Genomic DNA, 21,731 nt, shown 5'->3' on the forward strand with positions numbered 1-21,731 from the left:
ATGAGACAAATTCCTGGCCTGTAGTAACATTCGGTATGTGGAAGCGATAAAGGCCCAGAGAATGAGAACTAGTACAGTTTCAGAGGTCATCATTGAGGAACTGGCATTTGCACCAAGCTTTTTAAAATGTTCAAGACTTAGGGAAGTAGAAAGGAAAAGAATGGATATTCTGAGCAAAGGCACAGTTGAGAGTGGAGAACTTCAAAATGTTTGGGATGCAATAAGTGGATGTGTTTTTGAAGCTGAAAGGTCATACAGGGAAACATTCTGTATTATTTAGGCGGAGAATAAATGAAACTTGCAGAACTGCAGAACTGCAAGGATCTTGACGTCATTGAATCCAAATTGTTCATTCTGCCAATAAGAAAATAGAGGCCCAGAAAGAGCAAGTGATTTGCTGAAAGCCACTTAGTCTTTGGAAGTGTTGGTTCTAGAACTCAGGATCACCACATTGCCTCTTAGCCTCTCCTTGTCCTTAAAAAATACAGTCAGAAACTATTAAAATAAATAGGATATGTAAATAGTCTTTATTTTATAAGTTAACTTGCCAAAAACCATACTTTATTCAGTAGTTAGACTTTGCCTGAATACTGACAACTAGCAATCTAACAAGCACATAGTTATTGGTTGTCTACTCTATGCTCTAGACACTGGACCTAATGATAAACACGACAGACAAGGCTTCTGCTCTCACTTCTGTTGGAGAAAATAGTCACAGATAAATTAATTTTTAAATCAAGAAAAATATTAAATAATGAAAAGTGCTTTGCAGAGAATTAAAATGGGGTGATATGATATAGAATGATTGGAAGGCAGCTTTGGATTGGATAGTCGAGCTAGGTCTCTCTAAGGGAGACATTAGAGCCTAGATCTGAATAACATAAGCTGGAAGTTCAGGGGCAAAAACCTTGCAATTAGAGGGAGCAGCTGATATAGAAGCCCTCAGGCTGAAATGAGCTTTGTAATTTTCAAAGTAAAGAAAGAAGGCCAATGAAATTGGATTTTAGTGGAAGTGTGGAAGAAGGAGGGGCAAGAAATTTAGAGAGGTCAGCAGATGTCAGATCATTTTGAGTTATGTAAGCCAAGATAAGGAGTTCAGATTTTTATTCTAAGTGAATTGTGAAGCCACTGGAGAGTTTTGTGCAGGGAGTGATCTGATCTGCTTTATCTTTTAGGAAGATCACTCTAGCTACTGTTTGAGGAATGGATTGCAGAGGGGCAAGGAGACCAGTTATGAGGCTATTGCACTGGTCCAGTTGAGAGATGATGGTGGCTTGCACTAAGGTAATGGAGAAAAGTCGAGATATTTGCAATATATTTTGGATGAATAATGGACAGCTGTTGGTGATGCTTTGAATATGGGTGCTGGGGAAGAAGAGAAGAATCAAGGAGAATCCTAGATTTTGGACTAGATAGATAGTTAGGTGCCATTTACAAAGATGGGGAAGACCAAAGAAAGGGTAAGTTTGAGGGGGAAGAGAAGGAGAATTCTATTTTGACCATGTCAAATTTAAGATATCTATTATTTATTTATTCAACAAATATTTATTGAGTCTCTATCAACCGCTGCTTTGGGCTCTGGGAATATCAAATTAACAAAACAGACAAAATTCTCTGCCCTTTTGGAGTTTATATTCTACTGGATGATTCAAAAAATAAAAACAAATAAGATACATAGTATGTAAATGGTGCTAAGTGCTGGGATAGGATTTATAATAAATAATGTGGCTAGATCTGAAGTCTTCACTGACAAGCGGTCATGATAAGAGACTTGAGGGAGGTAAGGGAGTGAGCCATGCGGCTATCTGCTTGAAGAGCCTCCTAGACATCCAACTAGAAGTATCAAGTGGAGAGTTGGATATATGATTCTGGATTCTAATCAGAAGTTGGAAGTGAAGGTATAGGTTTAGAGTTCATGTGCACAGAGATTATATTTCAAAGATGGGACCAGATGACATCACCAAGGAAGAGTATATAGGTGGAGAATGGAAGGAGCTCCTGCAGCAACTCAGTATTGGAGAGCTGAGGAGAAGCGAAGACAGCAGGAGAAATTAAGAAGGAACAGCCATTGAAGTAGGAGGAAAAACAGGTACCCGTGGTGTCACAGAAACCACATAGCTGTTTGGTCAACTCTGAAGTTGAGTTCAAAGACAGAATGGTCACCTCTGTTACACATTGCTAAGAGTTCAAATAAGATACAGACAGATGCGGTCATTGGATCTGGTAACGTGGAGCTCACTGGCGACCTTGACAAGAGCAGTGTCAGTGGAGAGACAGGGACAGAAAGCCATGAGATTAGTTGAGGAGAGATTGGTATAAGTGAAAGAGGGGAGAACTGTAAGGGTGAAGTCCTTGAGAAGGCCAAACAAGTGGGATGCAGATCACAAGTGAAGGGTTTGGCATTTGAAACTTTGTCATAGTAGTAGGAGGGAAGACAGAGTTTGGATACAAATGCAGATAGGTTGGTAGATTTGATGGTGGGAAAGAAGGGAGTCCCTATCTGATTGCTTCTACTTTTCTCAATGAGGTAAGTTCATTAACTAAGTGTATTGGGGGAGGGGAGTTTGGAGGCCACCTTTGAAAAGGGAGGAGATGGTGTGAAATAGCAGTTTAAGTAAATGTCTGACATATTCACCTTGCAAGTGGTTCTTCCCAGGTAATGACCCAGTGTGATTTTTATCCCTCAGCCAAGAGGTTGGAGTCCTATCAGGAAGCTGTCTCTGAAGATGAAGATTTTGCAGACACTCTCAGCGGCTCCCTCAGCAATGTGGCGAAACTGAGGGCCCCCAGCTGCAGAACGGTTCATAATGGGCCTTTGGAAAGTAAATCCTCGAATCATCTTGCTGAGAGCTGTTTTGCTCTAGGAAGTGGAGAAGGAGCCAGTGAAGTGCCTCACTCCAGGCAGGCTGCTTTCAGTAGCCCCATTGTAAGTGTGAATGCATGACTTATCTTGCACATCCATAATGAATAATGAAAAAACATCCTGGTAATTATGACAGAGCCAAACACTGTTGTCTTTTCTACCTGAGAAGAGACTACATAATTGCAATTCATTGTCACACATTATTAGAAGTATAAACAAACAATATCACAACTTCCTAATTTGGGGGATAATTCAGTGTTGAGAGATAGTATATCATTTCTGAAAAAACATATTTCCAATCAGGGCAGATCATGTGTGAGCCTGAAGAAGGCTGCCTTGGTTTAAGGATCATGGCTCACTCTCAGAACCAGCAAAGCTTACCAGTTATCTCATAGACAGGTAAGTAAGTATGTCTAAATCATAGGGAAATTGAAGGGCCTTTTGGTACCCTCCAAGGCCTTTTTATCTTTCTGTAGTCTTTCCCCAAATCTCACCAAACCTATGTCTTCTTCCCCATTCCTAGTCCTCAGAATGGCATTTTCTAATATTTCCATTTCACAGCTCAACAGGATGTATACTTGAGTCTGAGGGGGAAGTTTTGGGAACTGTCTAGTCACATCTATTGACAAACCCTTTTTACTGCAGAAAAATATAGAAGACCATGTGGAAGATAGGAAAGAGGAAAGATACATGTATGAAAGAATTAGAAATCAAAAGTTTTGCCGTTCTTAAAATTACTTCTGTAAAATTTCAACTGCCTTTTTTTTTTTTGTGAGGAAGATCAGCCCTGAGCTAACATCCATGCCAATCCTCCTCTTTTTGCTGAGGAAGTCTGGCCCTGAGCTAACATCCGTGCCCATCTTCCTCCAATTTATGTGGGACGCTGCCACAGTATGGCCTGACAAGCGGTGCATCGGTGAGTGCCCGGGATCCGAACCTGGGCCGCCAGCAGCAGAGCGTGTGCACTTAACCGCTACGCCACGGGGCCAGCACCTCAACTGCCTTTTTTGCCTTCCACAGTTCATTAACTCTTGTGTTTTACCAAGATGAGGATTCCCCAGCCATGAGTCTGGTAACTGGTTGGTTATCTCTATAATAGATGACATAATAAGAATGGATCAGCTTTGGGGAACCTTTGTGTTTCTACATTGAATTTATTGTGATTTTCATAGTAGAGACATGATCTGTGTAGACCCCAGTGGTCTCATTCGTCCTGGAAAGGACTTGAGGGGAATCTCCTGGCTCTTTTCAAAGTTACCAACAAAAATTGCAGCGAGGGTAAACATTTCAGTGCAACTCATTTAGTTCATTTCTGGGGCACTAAGGATATAAAACCTGTCATATTGTATCTTTGCTTTATGTCAGGCTGTTCCAAATGTCTAGACTTCATTTTTCTCCAACTTCTGAAAAAAAATAGGGAAAGAATGAACACAACCTATGCTCTATACTCACTTTAAGACGATATCAGAAATAGATATATATTTTCTTCTCTCTTATCTTTTTACCTATCCCTCTACTGATCATTTACATTTTCCACCCACTGAAGTTAACCACATGTTGACTCATGTTTACTTGGAAGTAGGAGGGTATTGGCAACCAGCTGGGACTGTGCCATACCCTCCCTCTCGATTTCCTGATCCAGCCTCACTCTCTTCTTGGAACAAATGATTATTTCTTGGTTTAAAGTCTTTGTGCTTTTGTCTATACCATTTCCCCTGTCTAAAGTTTATTCTTCCCTCACAACCTACCCCTATCTGCCAAATCTGATGAAATATTTATTTCTTTAAAAACTACCTTAAATATCCTCTCTTCTGAAGATTTCTCAGACTCTCTCTTCTCTCAGCGTCTGAGCTCTGTGTTGTACACATTCCCTCCCTCCCTTTGTCCTTATTACATTGGCTTATTTCTGCCTCTGACATACGCCATTCTCCAGAGAGCAAAGACTTACTCATCTTGAATCCTCAACGTCTAGCACAGTGTCTCGCGTGTCCTTTCTCAATAAAGGTTTTTCGAAGGCTGTTAAATGCAGCTGCTTAACAGGCTTAGTCTTCCACTCAGTCCATCTTGTTTTCATTTGCCCTATGTTCCAATGCCACATGTCATTTTGATTATATAGATGCTCCGGGGTTGTTGTTTTGTGTTTGCAATACCACACCTTTATGTAGAGGATAAAGAGGTCTTCCTTAAAATATGAGATCATCTCTCACTCTTGCTCTAGACAAGTTGATTTTATCCTTTTTGGAGACAAAGATTAATTTAAGAGACCTATAGATCATTTTGTAACCAGAGAGTCCGATCACCCAGGTTCTCAGTCAGCGTAAGAGAGGAATTCAGACACCGACACAACGGCAACAGCAAGCAGGCAAAGGTTTATTAGAGGAAAGGTCAGATACACTCCAAGTGAGGAGCAGGCAGTGCCAGAGAATGTGTCTGCCCCCTGTCTTGGGTTAGTTTCATTTTTATTTGGGCTGTTTAGAAGGGAATTGGCATTATCTGGATATCTGCCAATAATGGTCTTTCCTCCACCCACACGTTGGGAGGGGGAGTTCTTGACTTTCTAGGGGAATATCCAGAACTGGCATGACAGTCATCCCCTGTGGAAGGGGGGCTAATGCATAAATGAATTTGTATGTAAATTAAGGAAAGGTCAATGTCCTCTAGAGGTGTGTAGCAGAAGGCTTTGTACATGTTGTTCGTATACTCGTTATTTTTATTGTCATGGATGATGGCCTCAGACTCCCATGGTGGCGCCAGGTGGGTCTCACTTCCCCTTTATCTGCATCTTGTAGGATGCCAGCAAGAAGCTTCACTGATGCAGCAAGGTCTCCAACTATGATCCTCCGCTCATGTCTACCTAGCTGCCTATCTCACTTTGACCTGAAAAATTAGCATCTAAAAATTTTGTGTATGATTCCAAAAGCCCATCTGTGAAGGCCAGATTGAGAACATCAGCTTGAGAACGCACTGAGAGCTGTGATGTCTACAAGTGGAATATTGTGAGATAGCATCTTTCGTGGGTGGGCAACTTGAGAGCCAGAGAGTGCGGATTCTAGACAGGGTGCTGGCAAAGATATGCCAGCCTTTGGGAATTAGAATGTCATTGAGGCCTGTGAGTCTTGGGTTCTTACTATCTATTTTAGAAATAGAAACTTTTACTTTGTAACCCAACGTTTCTATGCTTCTTTAATCCTCTAGAGGTTTTCACTCGACAAGCATGCTCTTCATTCTACCTGGATCGCTATTCTCTTAGATCTTTGTTTGGCAGTCTCCTTCCTGTCATTGAGGTCTCAGCTCAGATGTCACCTCCTCAGTAGACCTTCCCTGCCACCCAATCCAAAGTACTTTCCAAGCTACTCCAACCACCCCCTCAATCTCTCTTTGTCTCAGTCTAGAAGCATATTACTTATTTGTTTATAGGTTAGTGTTTTGGATCTGCTGTCTCCTTCAACTAGAATGTGAGTTCCATGCAAACCAGGATCCTGCCTGTCCTGTGCACCCCTCTTTTCTTGAGAGGTGCCTGGTGCCATAGATCAACAATAAATGTTTATGAGATGAATGAGTTAATTAATGGATTAATGGAAGACAAAGACATAATATTAGACACTGGGATATGAAATGAAAAAGATGTGCCCCCATCCTTCAGTTTTGTTCTAGATAGAGGAGGCAGACATATAAATAAATGAATATAGTCCTGTATTAAAGATGCAGTAATAGTAGTTAATCCGAAGTATAGTGAGGGCACAAAGGAGTGATCAACTCTAAAGTGGAAAGGAGGGATCAAGAAAGGCTGCACAAAAGAGGTAAAGTTTGAGTTAGTATTAAACTAATGAGTAGGGACTACAGCATAGGAAGGAAGGGAAAGCATTTGGGGCAGACAGAGTGTGGGGCATGCAAAGGCTCAGAACCACAAGACGGTGGGAGAAGGTGGTGTGGAGGAGGAATCGTCAGTGCATGGTTATTGGCCTTTGTCTTTTCCCTTCAGATCTGTAGTGTTTAGGAATCTGAGGGAGCCAGAGGAAGGCATTTGTGTCCATACTTAAGCCAAAGTTGTAAAGGTGGAGTGTGCCACCCTACAACGAGAGTGGGGTGGCAGTGGGAAATGAAATAAAAACCTTGGGTACAGGTGGAACTAGGGGAGGAGTAGGCACTGGTCAACTTTGTAATACGGGTCTCAATGAGAAAGATTTGGATCTGAGGAAAAATGCCTATGGATACAGTCATACACGTAAGAATTGCATGTGATAATTCTATACTTTCTCCTCAATTAAGCTACTAAATGTCTTAGTCATTAGGGATTAATTTTATTTTACAGAGACCAACTAAAGGAGAAGAATGCTCTATGCCTGCAGCTTCATTTTGATATGGATCTTTTCTTAAATCTTCTGGGCTCTTCTTTTATATATTGTTTTATGATGCTTTTAGCGTCTTGTATGGCCATGAGTTTCTGGATTTTTCTCTTGTTTATTTTGACAGTACTTTTTATAAACACAGTTTTGCTGACCAGAGCTTCGACTTTGGCCAGCTCTAGTATCTCTTTTATTCTCATGGTGATGGTACGGGTTCTCGGTCATGCAGTTACCAAATTCCCTGAGTGACATATTGGATTGACTTATGTCAATAGCATTTATCACACAGGTGGCAGTTATAAACCTTTTATTAGTCTTAGATTGACTCCAGAATGCAGTAGAGTCCTTATGTTCTGAAACCAGTTATTAGTCAATGTGGAGATTATGGATACAATGAAATCACTATTAGCTTCTAAGGCCTCTAACTCAATCCCAAACATGTTCCATAGAACAAATGTCTCTAAAAAATAAAATTTGGGAATCTTGTGCATACTAACCTCTTCTTGGAGATTCTCAGTACTCATTAAACTCTCTGAGAAGTGCTGCAATAAAGAAACCTATTTAATTTAAACACCTCTTAAACTTATTTCAGTATGGAACTCTTTGTTTTTTTGCCTAGTACATATTAACATTCTGAGAAAGATGCCTCTGGAAATATTACTCCAAGCCATGGAATCACACAAGCACTAGATGACAGTGTAATCAATCATAGGCCTTGATGATTACCATGCCACAAGTTACCCAAGCATCCCTTGGTTGACTAAGCATTGAGTGAGAAAGAAGTCTCTCAGTCTTTACCCCTCTGTTCTACTGACTTTGGCAAGGAGATCCTTGAGGAAAGGTTTGTTCTCTGAGTAGCTGAGGGCCTAGCACAAGCACTGGCTCAGTGTTACCATATCTGAGACTCATGAGGAAATGTGCTACACTCATTAATGAACAGCCATCAGAGTAAGAGTGCCTATGAACTCCATCAGACTGCACTGGGATTCAAATATTGCTCAGTCAGGTATCACAGGACAGTGGATATTGATGTTTATTTAGATAGAAATATAAGAATGCTTTGTGACCGCAGATAATTTGAACCTTTAAAACCCATTGTGAGCCTGATAACCCGAACCTGCCTGAAGGTGAATGTATCGTTCAAGAAGGAAAAGGAACATTAAATTATTTGGGTTCCTGTTGTACTGGTCTCATCTCTCTCATTATCTCATTTACTTTATACAATCACCTTGTGAGGTAGGTATTATTTTTACCATTATTCGGAAGAGGAAAATGAAGTTCAGAGGGTTAAGTAAGCTGCCTGAGGCCACTATCTTGTATTCAATGGGTCTAGAACCTGAACCTGAACCCAAACCCAAACCCAAATGATTTTCAGCCTGTGCTCTTTTCTTATTAAGCCTATGCTAATTGTCACCAAACTCCTAACCATAAATTATAAGCCACGCTCTTCTGAGTCTAATATCACACATCTTCATATTTTACTCTTTTCCCTAAATCACCTCTCCTGGCTTTCCTGCAGCCAGTATGCTTAGCCAGCCAACTGCATCCAGGACTCCTCTAGAATACAATGGCACTTTTGTGAAAACTTGATTCGGAGCAGGTAGTCCCTCTTTTGACTCATCTGAAAAATTTGTAAAGCAATTGACTATATGTTACTGGATTATAAACAGATTTCTACTACAGCATTCTTTTGTTAAAACTAGTACTCTTAAATAAGTGTGAGAAGCACTGTGTTAACCAAAATGGAGTATTTTTCTTTTAATAACAGAACTTCTTAGAACCAGTTTGTACAAGGAATCTTTAAGAGGAGGGCACAGGGCATAGTTGCCAAATATATTTGATGATCAGAAATCTCTTGGAGGAAGCTTAGGAAATGCTGATTTAGTCTGTTAGCCAGCTCATAGTAATTTTTATTTTGGAGGGTTGGTTTATTACAATAATAGTGACTTCAGCCATAGAATATTTTGTTAAAATAATATAGTATGAATAACATCCTCACTTTAAAAAGAGTTGATACTCATCAGTTGCTGTTGGATGAATTTACACCCAAGGTAGAATCCTGGACATAATAAAATATAGCTCTGGCACTGTGTATTTCAAAATAAAACACTCATTCAACTAGATTTTGGTGAAACACGTTGTTCTTATTTCCTGTTTAGTTCACGTTAATAGCCAAGGTAGTCTCCATTAATATTGTGCATTCTGGATTTTCCATTTATTTATTTTTTGTCTTTTATTTCCCTATTCTCACTTCCCATAATACCATATACATTAAATCTTTTTTAGAAGAATAAAGTTTACTGTCTCATGCTTCATAAATTCTGGTTATAAAAGCTACTTCTCATGTAGATTTAAAACTCATTTTTGGATACTTATTGTAACAACACTTTGTCTTATTGGATCTTCAGGAAACAGATGTGGTACCAGACACGAGACTTTTGGACAAGTTTAGTCAGATTACACCTCAGCTATTTACCCCACTAGATGAGACCATCCCAAATCCACCCCTGGAGACTTTGTATATCATCGACTTCTTTATTGCATTGGCAATTTGCAACACAGTAGTGGTTTCTGCTCCTAACCAACCACGACAAAAGGTAAAATCTCTAATGCAAACAAGGGTCACCTTCCAGAAGAGAACTTTGGGTTTAAATGTACTTGTACTGGTCTTGTTATATGAATAATAATTAATCAGCTGATAATAGCAGCTTAACATCTATACAGAGCTTAATTTGTGCTCTGCACTTACAAGGTTCTAAGTGATTTATTGGTATTAACGTGTTTAATCCTCTCAACAACCCCATGAGTTAGGTACTATTACTCTACTATTCCCTATTTCACAGTTGAAAGTAAGTAACTGGTCCAGGGTCACAGGATGGATCTGTGGGGGAGGTGGGATTTGAACCCAGGAAGTATAGCTCAGTGCTACTACGCTATTTTGCCTCTAGAAGGATAGCTCATGAGAGCAGTTCTTACGGAATGTGGCTCTGTTCATTTTGCTTTAGTTTCCTTACCAAATTGAAGCTTTCTTTGAGACTACTGAGACCTCCAACATCATATATACTACATCAAGCAAAATATAAAGTATTGGATTCATTATCATGTTTAATGATAATGTACCTTTTTCACTTACCAGTTGGGTTAGTTTTAACTCAATCAATCTAAAATCCAATACGTCTATACTATACCGAGGTTCTGTAGTTCCCACAAAAGCTGGATTTTTCAAGTCTAATTTGTAACTTAGAATTCATGGAAAATTCATTTTCAATCAGAAAGAAAAGCTTGTTTTAGAGACTGGTGATTCACCACTTGCTGTGCTGGCTTCCTTGTGTATAACTAGCTCCCCTTTTGCACACATCCACTTAAAATTCAATTTGCAGCACAACCCAATTAAATTTTAATTTCCATCAGATCATTTTCTTTTGGCAACTTCAGAGGTGGTGAACTTTAACATAAAAATAATTTGCTTCCAATTAAGCTTTCATTTCCTCAGAAACTGTATTTTTATAAGATTTCGACTAAAAAGTTCCCCTTTGAAAGTGATTATGTAGTTAGAGAATAAATCACTGAATATTCTATTGTCTCCCGATATAACACTTCTTCATATACATCTGTTTCCAAAGTAGGCATCTTTTGGTGTTTTCTGTTTAAGAAATATTGTTGCCTTATCCTCAGAGAGTATAATTTATGGCCTGAAAGAAAATCTCTGTAGGCATATAAAAGCCTAAGCTTCGTGATATTTCAAAGTAATGATAGAAAGGCAATGAATAGGAGCTAATCAGAATTCACATGGAATACAGAACCCTCATCTGCGATTGAGTTTTATTTTTCATTTCTGAGTTGCTAGTAAGTTTGAAAATCGACCAGCATGATTCTCTCAAACTATCATAGAATTAATAATTTTTAGGAGAAAACTTTTTAATTCCTTGGGCATTTCTGAATGAGAAAATTTTAGGATCCAATTAGTCTTCATGATTAGTATTCAATTCTAAATTTAATCACTGATAAAAATTAAGAACTAGAAGAAATCAGGCTACAAACAAGAAAATGTTTTATAAAAATAGAAATTAAAGGGGCCAGCCCGGCGGCACAGCAGTTAAGTGCACGCACTCCCCTTCAGCGGCCTGGGGTTCGCAGGCTCGGATCCCCAGCACGCACAGATGCACCGCTTGGCAAGCCATGCTGTGGCGGCGTCCCATATAGAGTGGAGGAAGATGGGCACGGATGTTAGCCCAGGGCCAGTCTTCCTCAGCAAAAAGGGGGGGATTGGCATGGATGTTAGCTCAGGGCTAGTCTTCCTCACAAAAAAAAAAAAAATAGAAATTAAAATTCACATTATAATGCTGATAACTCTTTTTCCATAAGCTACTTTGTTTATTGGCCTTTTTAAAAAAAGAAAAAAAGTCATAGTAACAACCTTGTCTAGAAACTGGAAAATAAAAGGAAAAAGATTTTGTTAATCTTTTGATTTACTTTCTTCCACTGTTTTTAATATGTGCATTATTACTCATTTGTTCTTATGTTATTCATATTATTTTTATAATTTTTCCAATTTTGCTCCATAGTCTTTAGAAACTTTGTTTTAAATTCTGTATAATGTTTCAAGAAGATATTTCTATTTTGCTATTATTGAAGACTTAGTTTGCTTTTAATTTTTAAATTGTTATTGCTAGCATGTACACAAAAAAGATTAAGGATTGTCTATATTTTAAGTTATTTTATTAGGAAAAAGTTGCTGTATGTCCACTGCTAGTAATATTAGCATTTTATGTCTTTTGCTATCAGTTGCCAAATTCCTTCCTGAATGGTTATAGAAATTTATAATGGCATCAACATTAGCACATCTTTTTCATCATTATTAATGTTTTCTGTGGTGGTTGTAGGTATGAAGCAGACTGCTAGCTGTTTAAGGGAGTGGTAGCTCTTTTCGTATCTAATTTTTTCCCAGTTTGACTTCGAAGTTATAAACTGCTTTTGACTGTATTATTGAGACCTTCCCAAATTATCTTTCCTAGATCAGACTCTCTTCACTGAGTGGAATGCCCATTAAGTCTTTGGAAGAGATTAAAAACCTCTTCCAGAGATTGTCTGTCCGAAGATCGAGTTCACCATCTCTTGCCATTGGGAAAGAGCCATCTTCTGGGGTCCCAAACGCCTTTGTGAACAGACTCTCTCTCTTTAGTCGAATGAAGCTGGCTTCACCTGTGGAGGAAGAGGTCTCCCAGATGAGCGAGAGCCCCCAGGGCTCTGAGAATGCAGCTTGCCCTACAGAAATAGAGAAACAAGACAGTGATGCAGGCATCACAAATGGCAAGGTGGAATCCCTCCCTGGACAGCCCTTGGCCTCCAAGCTGTGTTATGAGGCCGAGAGCCCAGATGAAGCAGCCTTAGTGTATGCTGCCAGGGCTTACCAATGCACTTTACAGTCCCGGACCCCCGAGCAGGTCATGGTGGACTTTGCTGCTTTGGGACCATTAACATTTCAACTCCTACACATCCTGCCCTTTGACTCAGTAAGAAAAAGAATGTCTGTGGTGGTCCGACATCCTCTTTCCAACCAAGTTGTGGTGTATACAAAGGGTGCTGATTCTGTAATCATGGAATTGCTCTCCGTGGCTTCCCCAGGTGGGTTCATACAGAACTGAGAGGGTAGTGACATGAAGGGCTCGGAGATTAAAAAGCCACTCTCAATGTTTTATAAAGGCAAACAAGCAGATATGTGGGGATCGATCACACTTGATGAAGTGGGGAAAGCTGCCTAGGGTTTGCTAGGAGAGCGCATAAGTGGGTTCACATCTGGCCTCTAGCATTAGGTGTGTCTTGATAAAGTTACCTAGCTATTCAGTGCCAAGTCTTCAATAAATGGGCATAATAGTACCTCCTTTATAGGTTCCTGAGAGGTTTAATGTCATATTATATGCAGTATATGTAGAGCCACTGCCAAGTGCCTAGCAAATGGTAAGTGCTCAGTGAATGACTGCTAGCATTATTAACTTTATTGTTACTGTTGTTATTGATGGTGTAGGAATGATGTTTGTATTAGGTTCTTGGTACTTTCCTCTCCCCAGGGAGAAAGGAACGAGGGAAAGATTTATTCTGAGGATCCCTTTTATAAATGCACATTTGGGATTCAAAACTACAAGGCCTTTTGTTTCTTGTGGGTTAAGCTATCATTGTTTTTAAAAATATGTCTGTAATTGGGCAGACTGGTGGGAATATGTGTGTTTTGTTAATTATTTCAGATGGAGCAAGTCTGGAGAAACAACAGATGATAATAAGGGAGAAAACCCAGAAACACTTGGATGACTACGCCAAACGAGGCCTGCGCACATTGTGTGTAGCCAAGAAGGTGGGGCTACTCAGTACACCCTTCTTCTCTATCTTTCCCTTGTTTAGCCATCGCTTAAGAAAATTAGCAAGTATCAAGCCCTGGTCCAGGCATTGGGCAAAGTCCTTGGATCACTGGCTTTCTTTTCACGGCTTCTCTAGTCCGTGCACGTTAGTTGCTTGGAGTTTGTTCTCAGAGTATTTTGCCAGAAGAGTGCCTAAGAGTTATCTTCTCTGAGTCCTCATGTGTTTTAATATATCTGAGTGCCTTTGTATATAAAGTGCAGTTTGGCTGGGAACAAAAATTCCTAGATCCTACTTTCTTTCCCAAATACGTCGTAAACATCACTTCTCTATCTTCCAGCATTAAATGTGCTTTGGATAGAATGAGGCCAGGGACCCACCTTATTTTTTCCTTACATGCTCATAAGTTTTTATCTGTACATATAAGTAAATTTACTAAATGTTGTCTCAGTATTGATTATTCTCTGTTGAGAATAATACTGGGATATAGTGTATCCTTTCTAAGTAAAAATTTAAGTAATAAGAAAGAAGACAGAGCTCAAAGAAATGATTTGAAGGATGCTATGACCAGAAGCACCCCTGAAGGTCATGGAAGAAACAGAGATGGAGCCCTTTAACAGTGAATTGGTCAAATTTTTGGGCCATTTAGCCAATGGGGTGCGGCTTAGGTATTGACTAAGTCAAGCTGCACAGCTGCAGTGAGGCTACACAAGACCTCAGACCCCTACAGTGCCCTCCCTCATTGAAAAGCCAAGACTTCCTCAGCCCCATCCCTACAACCGTGGCCACAATTACATCCCCAGGTGCGTACCTGGACAGTGTGTTTCTTCCTTCAGTGCAAACTCAAGTAGCCCATTGTAGTTCAGAGTAGAGCAGACAGCAGGAGAAGAGGGAGAAGGTCTGTTTAGGGTGGAGAGAGAGAGTCCACCACCACTAGCAAGGGCTAGTGCAACAGAAGGATGTGCTTCTGGGGGAGGGAGGGGAGTTAGTTGTGTAACAGAGACTTTGATGAACACTGAAGGACAAGAAGCAAAGAGCAGCTAGCCCACACAGGGGAAATACTGGAGAAGAACCAAGGAAGCTACTCTTATCACCTCTCTCCCACTTCTCCATGTCTACCCCCACCCCCTCTGTCTTCTTTTCCCTCCCTGGCTCTGGTGCTGCAGTTAATTTTTGCTGTGTTAGAAGCCAGAGTGTCAATTTTCCCTCCTTCATTCTAGGCTCTAGCTGGTAGAGAAGACAGGAAGATACATGAGAGCAAAGTATCAGTGCATTAATGGCTGTCCAGTAATTCCCAAACCACAGGGCTCCTGGGAAACCTGAATTGGAGACTGTAGCTAGCACCTAAGACTAAAGTAGGGACCTGTCATTTCTTACCCAAATTCTAGTTCTTGGGAGCTACCTTAGAGAAAATGGAATCTGTTGTAGATTCCAAGGCATTTAGTCAACCAGTGCATGGAGAATCAAAAGCCTGCTTCACACAAAGTTGTAAGAAGAATGGAGAGTTCAAAATCAAAACAGACCCTCTGCCTTTTCAGTGTAGAAATGTAGGCCAATGCCCCTGATATAAATGTAGGCCAATGGATGACAGATTCTCCCAAATCAAATTACCTTGTGGGGAAGAATGAGTCGATGAAGAAAGAAATCGCCTCCCCTCCTCTACTCCACACTCCTTTATAAGAACTGAAATGTGAATTTCTTTCTATGGCAACCTGAAGGCAAAGGAAAATGTACCATTGGTTCCATCTCCAGGAATTCCACTTAATTTTTGTTTGGAGCAAGACTTTCTTGCTTCACTCACCTGGCCCCCTCTCTCTTTTTACCTTTACAAATAACTAACCCCATAAACCAACCATGAAAAGATGTCACAGGTGCTGCTGGCTACATAATACCTCAAACTGAACAGTTCTGACACCACTTTCTCAACTGCACCATTAGGATCACTCTGGATTTAACTACCAAGTGGAGACTTCTCTTAACTGCATACTCCCTGGTTTAATTAAGTAGATTAACCCACTTTCATCTTATATGGTGCTTAGAATTTCCCAGAGACACTGAGCTATGGGATCCATTCATCACCAGTGTTACACTAATCTGATCACAGAGTTCGGGAAGCTTGTGACCAGGTAGCATGAGGATATGGACCTGGCATGAGTGTGCCCAGACAGAGGAATACCTAAAACAAGTTGTTGACTTGGTATTTTGCCAGGGGTGAGTCCTGGCAGGATCCTGCAAGATCATATAGCCTGCTTCATAGCTCCTTTTTCCCCCCATAGGTCATGAGTGACACTGAATATGCAGAGTGGCTGAGGAATCATTTTTTAGCTGAAACCAGCATTGACAACAGGGAAGAATTACTACTTGAATCTGCCATGAGGTTGGAGAACAAACTAACTTTACTTGGTAGGTAGACTGTGTTGTATTGTCTGAATGGAGAATTTTGAAAAATGCTGGATGTCTCTAAGTTATTCACTAGTGCCTTTTTTCACTTTGATCTAATAGATAATATGTGGTCCTTCCCACCTTGTCCAGGCTCACCTCTACCCAGCTTCCAATCCTTTCTATTCTGTTTTCCACTGCAGTGAACTAGACTTCATTTATGGTGGGATCAGGGTGGTCATCCTTAAGAAGATCATTTAAAAACCCAACACTTAACGTAGAGTACAAAACCAAGTAAATATACTGGTTCAAGAGAAGAAAGCTATAGTTTCTTGCCAGGCATTAGATAAGGTACTTAATCTGTGCTGTCTTTTTGAATCCACACAACAAATCTCCTTCTTATTGAGAGGAAACTTGGGGCACCAAGCAGTTCAATGACTTGTTCTAAGTCATGTGCTAGTAACTAACAGAGCTAAGAAGAAACTCAGGTCTGCCTGGCTTCAGGGCCCATGTTCTTTATCCTTTGCCTGCAAGTGGACTAATGATATTTATTTCCCTCTCTTCTCTTACTTCCTGATTTCAGTTAAAGGTTGAACAACTCACACCACTTGTCTAAGATTGAGCTGCATCTTGAAGTCATCTGGAGCACTTTAAAAAATACGGATGCCTGCATCTGATTCCCAGGGATTCTGATTCAATTGGTCTGATCTGTGGCCTGGGCATTTGAAATTTTAAAAGCTCCCCCAGTAATTCTAAGAGGCAGCCAAAGTTGACAACCACTGCCCTAGAGTCTGGAGATCTAGATTCTAATATAGGCGCTAGCACACCAAGAGACCAGCCTGTGAGCTCCATTCCTCTGGTTCAAAGAAAAGCAATGATCTAATTTAGTATCTAGCCAATGGAGTAATGATGCCTACAATGTGAGTAGTATAGATCCACATTTCCTCATCTGCAATTCCAAAATAAAAAATGTGGGTTTAGCCAAAACTCACTTGGCAGCAAAATCAGGCCTGATTTGATAAAACTAATTTATAAGTCTTTATTATCTTAATTAGTGTGAACATTTGTAGGTTCTGCTGCGGAAATATTAATATGCTTGATTACTAGATTACAAAATATGATATATGCCCCATGTTACCTTTTTAAAATACAAAAAACTTTTAAATTTCAAAACTTCCGGCCCCAATTGTTTCAGAAAAGAGAATTATGGACTTATGAAAGAGTATTGCAAATAGATAGTACATCTTACTAGCCAAGGGCATTCTTTACAAGCCTGCCCTTACTCTTGGGAGCATCATAAAATTACAAAACCATAGAGCAAGGTTATATAAGTAACTGAATCAAACCTCCTCAATTTAAAGATAAGAAAGCTAGCTGAAAGGAGAACAAATAAGTTTGATAAATTCATGGATTCCTAAAGCTTCCCTCCCAAAATATTACTTTGTATATGATTTTGGCCTGGGTCTTCACACTTCCTCTGGATCCTTGAAAGCTGCTGGAGCGGTTGGTGTAGTTCAGGATTGGGTTTGCTAACAGATATGGTCCAGTTGTAGCCTAGGTGGGCTTCAGCTGGCTTTGGTTCCTTATAAGCCCTGTTGTACTTTGGTTATTTTTTAGGTGCTACTGGCATTGAAGACCGTCTGCAGGAGGGAGTCCCCGAGTCTATAGAAGCCCTTCACAAAGCTGGCATCAAGATCTGGATGCTGACAGGGGACAAGCAGGAGACAGCTGTCAACATAGCTTATGCATGCAAACTGCTGGAGCCAGATGACAAGCTCTTTATCCTCAGTACCCAAAGTAAAGTAGGTATAATGGATCAAACCTCTCTTTTTGTTTTTTCAAAGCCAGTGGGACATTTGTGATTTGATGTACGTAAGGAGAAAGAAAAGCTCCTTGATAATTATTTCTTCCATTCAGCAACCTAGCTTGTGCTAGGGAGGACACCATAGTTCTTCTAAAGGCCTGGAAAAAAGCATCGTGATTCAGGGGAATCATTGCTGAATACAGGCATTAAAGAAAGTGTCCTTTTTATTTTGTTTTTGCTTTTTTCCCCTATACATTGGATTATCAGCAATTTGACAAAATTCAGCCCATAATGACAAAATATATCAAGTTCCCGTTTTCAAGTTGAGGGGAAGTGATGATTTCTATTGGAATCAGGTGAATAAATTAATTCAGGCTCTTGGGATAATCATGCCCTCTAGTGGTAATTCTTAGATAGTGCTCCTGAGAATATAAAATGTTTGACCTATCTAAGGGAAGGGAAAAAAGATTTTTTTTTTTTAAGGAGAAAGAATTTAAGAGGTTTGGACCCAGCCTATTTTTTCCAGTTTTTCCCCCCACTACTCTTTAATGCAAACATTCTAATCAGTTAGACAGGCATTTTATTTTTTTCGAAAGATTCCCTGTATAGTGATACTCTCCAAGATTTGTGCCTAATGTTTAATTAGCTGGGAAAACCTTCCTCCCTTCTTCCTCTGTAGTCAAACCTAGTCGGTGACATCCATTCCTTCCCAGCAAACTGCCTCTCAGAAATCCTCTGGAGCTTTTCATCAGAATCACATCTTGGGCCTTGGTCACAGGCTACCGTGTTTGGTTAGCCATGTTTTTATGGTCAGGCTCAATCAATACCCAATAGATAGTACGTTTTGAGGAAGTTTTCTTTATTCAACACAGAATGGGTTCTCCTTAGCAGCTGGCAGTGGCCCAGGGACCTATAACCACAACCACCAGTCAGTTCCCAGAACCAGCTAGGGGCTGAGCATGAGAAAATGCTTAGTCATTTTAGTCACTAAAAATGATGTGCCCCAAGGCTTAGACTGCCAGTGACTAGATATGTGAATTACTCTCCTGAGTCCCTTTTTCCTTACATGTAATGTGAAAGTAATGCCTATTTCATAGGGTTTTTGTAGGCATTAAATGAGAGAATATAAATTGTTTACTGTGGTACCTGCCAGACGAAATGGGTTCAGTGAACATTAAAAAGGAAAAGTCATCAATTCTTGGTGTTTGATTTTGACTTTGAGATTTTTTTGAACAGTAAAATCATTAGAATTGTGAAATTCTTTTGGAAATATACAATTTATGTTAAAGGCATTTAAAACTACCAATTCAAGAAGTCTTGACTGCGTATCCACTGTGGGCTATTCTAAGTGTGAAAGATTTTTATTTGTTTATTTTTGGTTTTGCTATCAGTAGCTATTCCACCTGTGTGAATTTTCCAGATAACTAAACAGAACACAATGAACATAATTTAATTTAGTTTTATGACGACTCAAGCCCATGCATATGCAATGCTGGGCACATAATGGGGGCTCAGTCACTGGTAGTTCTTCTTTTTCCCACTCCCCACCCCTCAGGAGAAGCTAAGAGTTAAGAAAGGTATTGAAGATCATGGAACCCAATTTGTCATTTAGTGAAGGAACTGCTCCTGTAACATTCTAAGCAGGCCACCTGGCAGCAGATGGAATGTCTGGTCATTACTATGGTGCAGTACCTCAACTTTACCGATTTCCATCAACTTTTGTTCCTAATCTTATTCCAGTTTTCAAATTAGATTATAATAAATGTAGCACTTGCAAACCTTACATAGTTTCCATGCTCATAAAAGTTTTGATTATTTGTTTTAATATAATCATATCCTGAATTATTTACTGCACTGTGATGTAAAGGCCTTTCAGGATTCCTCATTTAATTTTTTGTTTTATTTTAATAATTTCATTTAAAATTTTCTCTTGCACTAGTAACTTTTTATTTTCATAATGTTTATAAGAATCTATAAAAGACTTTTTTTTTTTGATGAGGAAGATCTGCCTGAGCTAACATCCGCTGCCAATCTTCCTCTTTTTGTACATGAACTGCTGCACAGCATGGCCACTGACAGACCCGCGTCCAGGAACAAAACCCAGGCCGCTGAAGCAGAGCGCACCGAACTTAACCACTAGGTCACTGGGGCTGGCCCTAAAAGGCTTTTTCATACATGATCTCTCCCCATTTTATAGCCTGAAACTCCAAAAGGTTGTGATTTTTCTAAGTGCCCACAGCTGATTACTTGTCAAGCATGAAGTAAACTTGAAATTTTTGGACTCCTATTTTCAGTATACTTTCTACATTATATTACGTGTTACATAATATCTATCTGTCTATCTATATATGTATGCAGTTGATTCTTGTTATTCATAGAGTTAAGTTCTATAAAGTTGCTGCAAACATGAATTAGTGAATGTTGACCATTGCTCCGAGGGGATATAAAGGATTAGGTTCCCGTGAGGCTCTGGTCACAACGTTTTTGTCAGTCCATCAGTATACAACCTTGTTTCATGTGTATTTCTGTTTAAAGACACCTTATTTAATATATACTGTTGACTCATTGACATTGAGCTCACAGCCTACAGCACTATAACTTGTGTCTGAACGAAGCTTATCTAACACACACATTTTCTCTGTAAGGCACATCACAGCCTTCTTGTGCATAGGAACACTAAACAGCACATCAGTTACTCAGGACCATTTTAAACAGTGAAATTGTCAACAAGAAGCACAAAAATGCAAAAAATGTGGCACCACAGACAGTGAAAAGGACACTTGTTTGCAGTATGGGAGCTGACATAAGGAGACAGAGCATCACCTTGTTCAGCTTCAGTTGAGAAGGGGCGAGTTGCATGACTCAAATTTATCTTGTCACTCTGTACATGTCCGCAAATGACCATGAAAGCATCGCAAGCATTGATTGTAGGATTACAGATAAATTTTAGCAAGTAGGTGAATTCATAGATATGGAATCCGTGAATAATGAAGATCGATTGTGTGTGTGTGTGTGTGTGTGTGTGTGCATATATATATTTCTATAACGAAAAAATAGTTAATTCATAAAAATAAACAATACATATTCAAATAAGAGGATAAAAACATCTATAATCAATCTGTAATCACAAAACCACAGATAATTTACATTCATATTTTGGAGGGCATCCGCTCAGACTGTATTCTTAGCTCTATGACATATAAATGCTACAAAGGCTGGATTTGTAGTAAATACTATAGCTATACTTTTTCACTTAACAATATCTTAAACATTGTCTCATCTTAATAGACATCTTGATTTTCAGTGACTGCAGGGTATGTTACCTTCTAACTGTACCATTTTAATTTAACCAAACTCCGGTAAGTTTTTAAAAATAATTTTTTACTGTTGTATATTGAACCTATAATTTGATTCATCTCTGTACACTTTTCCTTGGGGGCTTTTGAGATGTGTGGGATCATGTTTGTTCCTAAGATAAAGGTTGCCAAGTAGCTCCATTTTAAAGTTGAATCTCTTATTTATAGTTTATAGGTTATTAAGGCTTTGTTGTGTCATGCCTACATATCCATATCTACTTCTTCCCTACCCATCTTATTTTGTCGTGAGTTGAGAAATCCTTGATAAAACAGCATTTGAAATGAGTAAATGGGCTCTGAGTGAGGGGCTCTTCTATGAATAAACTTAAGTGCACTGCTCCTGGATTTCGTTTGGCTCTGTGCTTAGTGGTCATTTGACACAATAATTTCTGGATAAGTTTATTGTTAGTCTTCTTGGGTAAAATTCATTCAGTGAGTACTTATTGAGTGCCGATGTGACCCTCTTTTAGGCATTATGAAAGATTCAAAAGTAAATTAAAAGTGATATCTGCCTTTAAAGAACTTCCTAACTAGTGTGAGGTGAAGAAAGTAGAGAGATATACGCCAAACAAATGTGATAAGCACCACTAAGAACATCCTGACCAGAATGTATGTATACTCCACGAAGGCAG

At 39.5% G+C, this 21,731-nt stretch overlaps 1 protein-coding gene across 2 annotated transcripts in view; it reads left to right on the forward strand.

The window, feature by feature from the left end:
• Window positions 1-21,731, forward strand: part of ATP10D (ATPase phospholipid transporting 10D (putative)) — a 110,050-nt gene that overhangs the window by 65,159 nt on the left and 23,160 nt on the right. For both annotated transcript variants that reach the window (XM_058547002.1, XM_058547001.1), the window contains exons 10-15: window positions 2,688-2,926; window positions 9,618-9,806; window positions 12,225-12,834; window positions 13,452-13,558; window positions 15,837-15,963; window positions 17,557-17,741. In XM_058547002.1, coding sequence (XP_058402985.1) covers window positions 2,688-2,926; window positions 9,618-9,806; window positions 12,225-12,834; window positions 13,452-13,558; window positions 15,837-15,963; window positions 17,557-17,741 — 1,457 coding nt within the window. The remainder of the gene's footprint in view (window positions 1-2,687; window positions 2,927-9,617; window positions 9,807-12,224; window positions 12,835-13,451; window positions 13,559-15,836; window positions 15,964-17,556; window positions 17,742-21,731) is intronic.

This window comes from Diceros bicornis, chromosome 8 (assembly GCF_020826845.1).
Source record: "Diceros bicornis minor isolate mBicDic1 chromosome 8, mDicBic1.mat.cur, whole genome shotgun sequence".
Lineage (NCBI taxonomy): Eukaryota > Metazoa > Chordata > Mammalia > Perissodactyla > Rhinocerotidae > Diceros > Diceros bicornis.